The 10000-nt window shown below is 32.1% G+C and overlaps 1 protein-coding gene across 2 annotated transcripts in view; it reads left to right on the top strand.

The window, feature by feature from the left end:
* Positions 1-9208: 9208 nt before the first annotated feature.
* Positions 9209-10000, top strand: part of LOC122263182 (mitochondrial glutathione transporter SLC25A40) — a 6882-nt gene continuing 6090 nt past the window's right edge. The window contains exon 1 of one of the 2 annotated variants that reach the window (XM_043031549.2): positions 9209-9453. In XM_043031549.2, coding sequence (XP_042887483.1) covers positions 9384-9453 — 70 coding nt within the window. In that variant the 5' untranslated portion in view covers positions 9209-9383. The remainder of the gene's footprint in view (positions 9454-10000) is intronic. The other variant, XM_043031542.2, reaches the window with a different exon arrangement.

Genomic DNA, 10000 nt, shown 5'->3' with positions numbered 1-10000 from the left:
AAAAGGCTGTCAAACTTGTCAAACTTGTCAAAGTAGATTCTTACAAGAATAGATAATAGACAGAAAAATAATATCGGAAGAAGAAATGGATCAGGTTATTTTCTTGATGCTAACACTTTTCTCTCCTAGTAATCAGATAACATATCGATTAATTTAGCATCTTTCTAACGAAGTTGGAGGCCTTCATCTCTAACCCGAAAGAAACAAGCATCATATTCCTTAGCGGCTTAACATGGCGTTTCTGTTTTTAAAAATCAGACTTTCCTAACATGCGTCACCGAAGATTTGCGTCACGTGTTGAGATCGATACCAGCTTTTTTAAGATAAAAGGTTTTTATCGTCAAGCGACAGGTTAAATGAGACATTTTAAGCGATCTGTGCCTGTGAAAAGAATTTTGTTCTCGTATGTGAATGTGCCTGATTCGAGGAACGTTGAAAATACCTCGATTTAGTAAAAGATTTAAATATTATACCGAGTTCCCGATCGACAGATTCGTCATCACTAATCCAATAAACTCTAATGAGCATTGACGAGACCACTTATAATTTATGTATAAACAGTGGTTAGAGAAAAATGATAATGTGAATTAGACACTTGAGTTGGTTCACCGAAAACTGAAAATTTAAGAACGTCGAGAGAAGACAATTTCCCGAATTTTACCATTCAACTTGCCAGCTAACTGTAGGATGTATATGTAATGATAGATATGCAGTATCGATGTAACATGTATAATCACACCGAAATGCTAGCCCTCATAGACCATCCATTATGTTTTCCTATATGGTCCTCCTATCAATAAACTAGTGATGCCCACAAAATACAAGCCAAGACGCTAATGGACAAATAACCGAAATACAGGACGAAATAATGTGTCCCAACGGAATGCCATCTTTGTGACTTTTAGCAAGATCCTAGATTTTTACAATTTTAAAACAGTTAAAGAATTTGGGATCGGGGCATTTTGCAGCAATGCTTTTACGAATTTTAGTAGATTGTAGTTTTTGCCAAGTCGTGCGATGAACTTCGCACACATAATCTACAATGTATCCCATTCTTAATGTGTTTCATGGTGCGCATGTAATGAAAAAAAAAGAAATATATATATATATGTATATATATATATATATATATATATATATATATATATATAGTATCACTGATCATATATTTATATGTATATATATATGTGTGTGAATATATATATATATATATATATATATACATATGTATATATATATATATATATATATATATATATATATATATATATATATATATAAATCGTGTGTGTGTATATACATATATACATACATATATATATATATATATATATATATATATATATATATATATATAGACATAGATATTACTGAGTAACAAAGCGAGTACACATGCAAGGCTTTACACGACAGGATTATCGCTTGAGACGTAAGTCGCACTGAGGAAGCAGCAATGTTTTGATGCTATAGCTGGCATTCGAGAGAGAGAGAGAGAGAGAGAGAGAGAGAGAGAGAGAGAGAGAGAGAGAGAGAGAGAGAGAGAGAGTGAGAGAGAGAGAGAGAGAGAGAGAGAGAGAGAGAGAGAGAGAGAGAGAGAGAGAGAGAGAGAGAGAGAGAGAGAGAAGAGAGAGAGAGAGAGAGAGAGAGAGAGAGAGAGAGAGAGAGAGAGAGAGAGAGAGAGAGAGAGAGAGAGAGAGTGTGTGTGAGTGTGAGTCACCCTAAAAGAAAAAAACTAAAAACGATGGATCGATTAAACACTTAGTAGGGAAATTTTAAAGTTACTGCGTGAATTCACCTTATTGACTACCATTTTTAGAACTTGACTTTAACACTTTGAACAATACTTCAAATAAATCAACATGAAATTGGTACCATGAACCTTTGCAAACCTTTCGACAATAGAGAACCGTCCTCTTTTGAGTTCGAATAACAATCATATTGATGATTAACGTTCACAACACCTCCGACATTGTTCCCTTCTACTCTCAAAGCTATGTATTAGTCAGCTTAAAATTTATGATCAGTGAACACAAAGAACGAAATCACTTCTATTGTGATGTCAAGGTCCTTTACTTCTGCGCATTAGAGGCCAACGTTAGTATAGGGGACACACATCCATAATTGGTATAGGAGAAAAAGAAACATAATAGGATACTATGTGCTAGAAATATTGATATTTGTTTCACTTACAAAATCGTAGAACACAGTGCAAGTAACTTTCTTTTATTTTGTTATGCTTTAATTGGAAGATCTAATCTTCATTAGACTTACCAATGAACAGTTCAAAGCTAGTCAAACTATCCTTATAGAAGAGGATAAATCATAGCACTACTAGTGATACGATAACGACACAAATATGCAGTTTGCTGTGAAGGAGTTTTTTATGAGCGAGGCATTCACGTGTTAAATTATAGGCATTCATAGGCAGGCGTGATATTGATATAATTAATACAGTTAATACTATTACAATTATTGTTTTCATTATTGAAATTATTTTCCATTTTTATTCCCATTGTTATTCTTGTTATTGTTTCACTGTTATTGTTGTCATTATATAATTATTATTATTATCATTATCATTGGTGTTATCATCATCTGCATCATCATTATTATTGTCTTATTTTCTCAGTTTTGTCTTCATTATTTTTTCAATGTCATCATTATTAATTAATATGATTATCCTCATCATTATTTTCATCATTATCCTCACCATTATGATTATCATCATTATCATTGTTTTCATCATTATAATTATTATCATTAACATTATCAACATTATCTTCGTCATTATTACCATCTTCATCATCATCGTCCTTATTGTCATCATCAAAATCACCATCATCATCATTATCATCATAATCATCATCATTATCCTCCTCCTTCTCGTCATCATCATGATCATCATAATCATCAACATCACCATCATAATTATTTAAGAAATGATGTTATTAATATTACGTCTATACTGATTTATTTCAATTACGCTCCGATAACTCACTCAGTTGCATACTGGACTTCCATTCAAGTGCCCCGGGTTTGCTGTAAATTAATATTGCCGTTGTTATTATCATTAGTATTGTTATTATCAATGTAATTATTAGTACCGTTGTTGTCATTTTCATTATATGAATATTAGTATTATCATAAATATCGTTTTCATCATCATCAAAATCATTAATTTTGGTCTTACTGTTATTAATATTGCTATTACTATTTTTGTCATATTCTCATTATTATTATGATTTTCATTACTATCATCATCATTACTATCATTATAATTTTCATCATCAAATGATAAATAATTAAATTTTGAATGAAATACGATGATAAAATGGGGTTGCTATCAATACAATTAAAAAAAGGGAGAGGGCGAATAAGAGGGAATACGAGAGACGATGACGAGGATGAGGAAAAGGAGGGAGGGGGGATAGGAGATGGGTCATGGGGGGGAGGTTGAAAACCTCACAAAACCCTCACTCATACAGTTCAATTTCAATCTTACATCAATATCCAGTCAGTTGCGTGCGAGACTTCGAGCCAGTTGCCCCCGATTCAAGTCTCATTTATCAAGCCGTCGATTTTTTTTATCGTTTCAATTCCATTACCGTTTTTTTTTTTACTATTGTGATTGTTATCATCATTATTATAATCATAATCTGATAATCAACTTCTTTGTCATTATCAGTACTATTATCCTTATTGATATTACCATTATCGTTAACATTATCGTTCCAATTTATTCTACTATTGTTATTACCAACATCATTATCCTTATTATCATTATTATGTGTTTCCTCCTCGTTATTATAGGAGACGAATATGTGGTAGCATGGAACGTAGCAAAGTCCAGCAAGAAGAGAGACAAACACCGATAAACAAGCATTTTTAATCAAAGCCCTATCATTATCACCATGTAAATCAGGTCACCCAAATCAGTCAGAACAAGTCCCCACAACAATGGCAATAGAGACGTCATCTGATATCCGAAGGGGTTGCGGGGGGGGGGGGGGACTTATAGGTGGGCAGGTGATTATGTGAAGGTGAGGGGGGGGTGAGGGGGGCGAGGAATGCAGCGCCCTTCCATCGTCACCTTCCTTACGTCTCAATTAAGATATTCAAATCAGGCCCTGTTGAGTTACTGATTAGTGTTTTTCATGGAATAATTTTCTATATTATCATTGTAATTGTCATTACTATCCTCATTATCGTAGTTAGCATTATCATCATTATTATTATTCTAATTATCACTATCACCATCAAAATCATAATCGTTATCAATATGGTTATCATCATCAACGCATTCATTTTCATTATTCCCAATATAATTGTTTTCATTATAATTGATGCCCATTATTATTGTTATTACTATTTTTCATGATTTTTATCATCATTATCGATGTTAGTATTCTCATTTCTTGTACTGATATTGTCAATTTTGTAAATAGTTTTCATTATACTATCATCATTACTGGATTTTTTTTCTTCTTGTTGTTTTTGTCATTATTATAAATATTGTCCTTATCATTTTATATCTTTTGTCATTATATGACTAACATTATTTTTGAAATCAACATTGTTGTTATCATTATTATTATCATCATTATCATTAACACTATCATTAGTATTATAATAATTATCATTATTCTTATTATCATTTCTATCATAATCATTATTAATATCATTATCAGTTTCATTGCTATTACTATGATGATAATGATTGTTATTGCCATTGTTATGAAGATGTCTTTCATTCTAAAATTGTAATTATATATTGGTTATCGCACACATGCATACATACACAAACACACACTTACAGCGGTATTTTTTTATTTTAATTATCGTCATTCTTTTTGTTATTACTAACATAACATTATTATCGCTGATATTGACTTTTGATTATAATTTTTTATCATCGTTATTGTTCTTATCATCCTTATTGCTGTTGTTAGTGCTAATTATCATCATTATCGTTATTGTTATATCAACGTTATTATCATCATCATTATTAATGTTGTCATTATCGTCATCGTTGATATTGTTTTCGTTATCATCATTAACGTTAGTTTCATCATTATTATCATCAACATTATTATTATCCTCATTATCATTACGAATATCATGATCACCATCGTCATCATTATCATCATAATCATCATCATCATTATACACCTCCTCCTCCTCATCATCATCATCATTATCATCATCATAATCATAATCATAATTTTCATCACCATCATCATCATCATTATCCTCCTCCCTTTCGTCCTCCTCCTCCTCCTCACCATCATTATCATCACCATCAATATCCTCATTATTTAAACATTAACTATATCAACGTCTGCCTATGAATGTCTATAATTCAACACGTGATCAATAAAAGCCTCGCTCATAATAGTAATCGGCAACTGAGCATCGAAAGCTCACTCAGTCGCGCGCGATTCTGCCCCGAGTTCGCGTCTCCTTCACTGCAAACTACATTCTTTTTCTTTATAATCATTAGTAGTGCTATGGTCTGCGTTAATATTAGTGTCATTGTTTCTTTAATGAAATGAATATTGGCATCACTGTCTTTATCCTTTTTATGATCATGAGTATCAGGGACTGTTTTTTAGTATTATCATTGTTACTACTACTATATTTATCGTATGATCATTATCGTTATCATCATTGCTATCATTATTATTATTTTCATTTTCCTTTATCAGTTAATATTATGTTAATTATTATCATTATGGTAAGATAATTACAATCATTGTTGCAATTATCATTATCATTGTTGCAACCATTATCATTGTTGCAATTATTATCATTGCTGTTATCATTTCAGTTGATATCATTATTGTCATTTTCATCACTGTTGCTATTACTAAAAGGAAAAAATGGAGTTGAGGTCAGGACAGAATTGTTGCAAAAGACAGCGTTACTGGGATAGTCCGAATATTACGACGAGTTGCGATCTTGAGAAGGAGGAGGAGCACGAGAACCCTTGGCCATAAGTTAAGATTCGCTCCTGTGGGCGGAAATAAAAAGGATAATGATAATGATGATAACTATAACAATAATGATAATAGCAGTAATCATAATAGTAATAATGCTGGTAACGATAGTGATAATAATAGTAATAATAATAATAAATTATAATAATTATATAATAGGGATAATATTAATAATGATAATAATAATGATATTAATGGCAATTCATTAAGTTACCTATAGATCTTAAAGGCTCATTTCTTAAGTAGTGACGACGAACCCGCCAGACTGACACTGTTTAGACACCCGGAATAAGGCCCGGAAATTTATTGCTGAAATGATCCCAACAAAATTATGGATGACTCAACTGCAGGTTATTTATCCCCTGTAGTTCTTAGCTTAAGACAATGTGTACTGATTATCGAGGGCTTAGTAGAAAATTCAAACTAGATTTAAATGATTTAACCAGTTTAGATGAGCTAGCAGAAAAAAGTGCTGGCAAGAAGTTCTATTACATTTTAGGGAAGGAGAAGAGGGAAATTAAATGAATGATTCTGAGAAAAAGACAAACAAATTTCTAAGCCACGCTGAGTCAGAGAATGGGGCAAAAATGTAATTTTTGGGGGGCGGTGTCTAAAAAGTCTTTCCACAAAGAGTCACACAGGTTAGGAGTTTCATTGGGGTGTGTGATTAAGATAGGAGACACATCCCAAGCTTTGGCCAAGGCCATCCTAATACGTGGCCAGAACACATCCAAAACAATTTATTTTAATGAAACAGTGCAGCGTTAGGGTAGATAGGAAGTTGACATTACTTGCTGCTGAGGATGTGGAGAACATTGATAGTCTTGATGCAAGAAAAGTTGTTGTTGTTGGATTTATTGGCTATCAACCAGCGGCACATGCCAAGGTCATTCAGCCAAAAGAAAAGTCTACTGAAGGAAACGACGAGGAGAAATGTTAGAGAGTACATTGATAGAGGAAATAGGGTATGAAAAACATCGTTCTCTCGGATGGTCTTTTGGTCTGACGCTGAAAGGTTTCAGTGCCTGTTACTGCTATTAAACTTCTTAGAAAATGGAAAAGGTCACTGTAAAATAATTTACATTGTGGTTGGAGGAAGGACTTATAACCTTGAAAATGCCATTAATGATATACTATTAGCGAGAGACCCTCTCAGACATTGAATGAGGTGTGAACTGACCTTAGAGTAAGAAAAACACCCAAAATGTTATGATAATATGAAGGCTTATCTTTTGTTTTAAGATGTTATACCGTAAAAAAATGTCTGGTTGAGTAATATGAAGTAAGTCATAATATAGTTAATGGGTTAGTGATATTTGATATTTTAGGCCTCCCTTAAATACCATGAAACACTAAATGTCTCGTATGGAGATAAGAGGGCTGAAGACTCTTATGGATATGAAGATAAGTTATGTCAAATCGAGCGTTCCCTTAAATTAAGCGTATCTCTCACAAGAGGATTCGTATTTTGTTCTCTCTCTCGCTAAGGGAGATTTAGTGATGATAATAAAATTATTATGGACATAGGTTAAGGAATTGTGACCGCCATAGCATTCCAAGTCAAGGTATTGTGTAACATTCCATAATAACCATAAGAGGATTTACTCGTTGTTACTTGAATCTTTGAATTCTTTGATTACACGACTCCTCAAATACATTAGGACCTGTCATCTTACATATGTTAAGTTGAGTACCATGTAGATGTCTGACAGCACATTGCAAAATTTATGAGAGACAACAGTCTTTCCAACGTTTTAAAGTACTATGAATGTCCAACATCCCAGAAGGTCAATATAGGAATGTTGGCAATGATTGTTTAATGCCAACAATGAATAGAAGCTATTTAAGACAAGCGTAGTCGCCTAGTGACTTGATTTCATTATGGAGCCAACCACTGATACAACCCAGGCGTATTTCGGTCGACCCAAGGGGGAGGAGCGTGTTGTGGCCAGGATGGTGTGAAAATGATTATTCAAACTGAAATCCGTTTAACGAATGGGAATTTATGAGCGTTCCTCCTGTATGTGTCTGAGGATACTGTTAGTATATGGAATTAGCATAGTTTAAGGTGCTGTTTGTTTTGTATAGTTCTTAACACGTATTACGTATTTAATGCAATTACATTTATATATGTATCTACGTGTATGCGTGTGTATATATATGCACATACATGCACACACACAAAAAAAAAAAAAATGTGTGTGTGTGTGTATATATATATATATATATATATATATATATATATATATATATATATATATATATATATATATATATATATAGGTATACACATATGTATGTATATATATGTATATGTATACATATATGAATATGAATATATTTTGGTGTATATATATATATATATATATATATATGTATATATATATATAGAGAGAGAGATAGATAGATAATTAGATGCACATAAACAAATTCATATGTAAATATGGATAGATATATATATATATATAGATATATATATATATATAGGTATATATACATACATACATACATATATATATATATATATATATATATATACATATATATATATATATATATATATATATATATATATATGTATGTATGTATATATATTCTTCTATTTATTTTTGATCTGTCCATATACATATGTGTATATACATATCTATTCATATATATATATATAAATATACACATATATATATTTATATATATATATACAATGTGTGTGTATGTATATAATGTGTGTGTATGTATATATATATGTGTATATGTGTATATATATGTATATATATATATATATATATATATATATATATATATGTATATTTATATATATATATATATATATATATATATATATATATATATATATATATATGCTTAAGATAATCTTACATCTGCAAAGTCGTTCGTCTCATGTTATCAATGCTCGTTGGCAACAACGTAAAAATATCACAGTGAGTCGTATATATTTGTATTTATAGTATGCACCGCTCCTTGTCTCTTTCTTGTTTCTAAAAAATATAAAAAGTATTTTGTAACAAATTATACAATTTATAGTTTGGGTTATATTATTTTAAGCTCGTATATAAATTTTCACACTCGGACTATTTCAATTGAAGACTCTTACATATACTTGGTATCATTAATTGAACGAATTAAACACAAGTAATCATGCTATGAGATATATAACAGGACAAGAAGCCTGCATAAAAAACAAAACATTTAGCGCCGTAGCCCTCTAGGCGCTTGCACAAATATCTTCAGCCTTGAACATGTAAACATTACATAATACGTTATCATGGTGACGAGAGGCAAGTCGCAGGTCTGAGGCTTCAACCTGAATGAGGTGAAAAGAACCCAGCGACCCATTGCAGTGTGTTTCGGGAAGAGAGGAGGTCCAGCATGTCTGAATTAAAGCCAAGTCAACAGATGCTGTCCTCGTGCGTCGGGGCAGTTATCACTTCTCTCTTCAGTAAGATGGATTCTGTTTTTTATTGATTGATAACCTTCGGGATTGGGTTGCTGGCTTGATTGCATACATTGCGTGACCTAATGCATAGAGTAATTGTGTGTACGGTTGTTGTCACTTTCACAATTTGCTTATGGATTGTGAATTCGTAAATTAAAATTCAAGGCATGGATCAGTTACCCGGCTGACGTAATGCTTAGCAAGTTAGTTTATTTAAATATTCTGAATATGAATTCTGTAGTTGCTGAGCACTTACTTTAACAAGGGGATGGCACTCTTCGATGCTATGCATAAGGGCATTAGGCAGGAAAATGTGACATGATGACATGGGATATTTTTTCTTGTATGACTAGCACATCAGTTCACTGGGAATTTTGACCGGTAGTGGACAAAGTGTATAGGCAAGCTATGAAAAAAAAATTGAGACAAAACAATTTTATACAAGAATGTGTAGATGTATTAATTTGTGATGTCCTGTGTGAAAGTGCAAAATTGCAGGGGTGCTGGGATGGGCTGAGAATTTTTTGAGGTATCTTAAAACTTGGCCAGT

Source organism: Penaeus japonicus, unplaced genomic scaffold (genome assembly GCF_977035675.1).
Source record: "Penaeus japonicus unplaced genomic scaffold, GWHDUDI00000001_assembly GWHDUDI00000037, whole genome shotgun sequence".
Taxonomy (NCBI): domain Eukaryota; kingdom Metazoa; phylum Arthropoda; class Malacostraca; order Decapoda; family Penaeidae; genus Penaeus; species Penaeus japonicus.
Note: the sequence above shows the minus strand (reverse complement) of the source record. Positions and strands in the feature narration are given on the sequence as shown.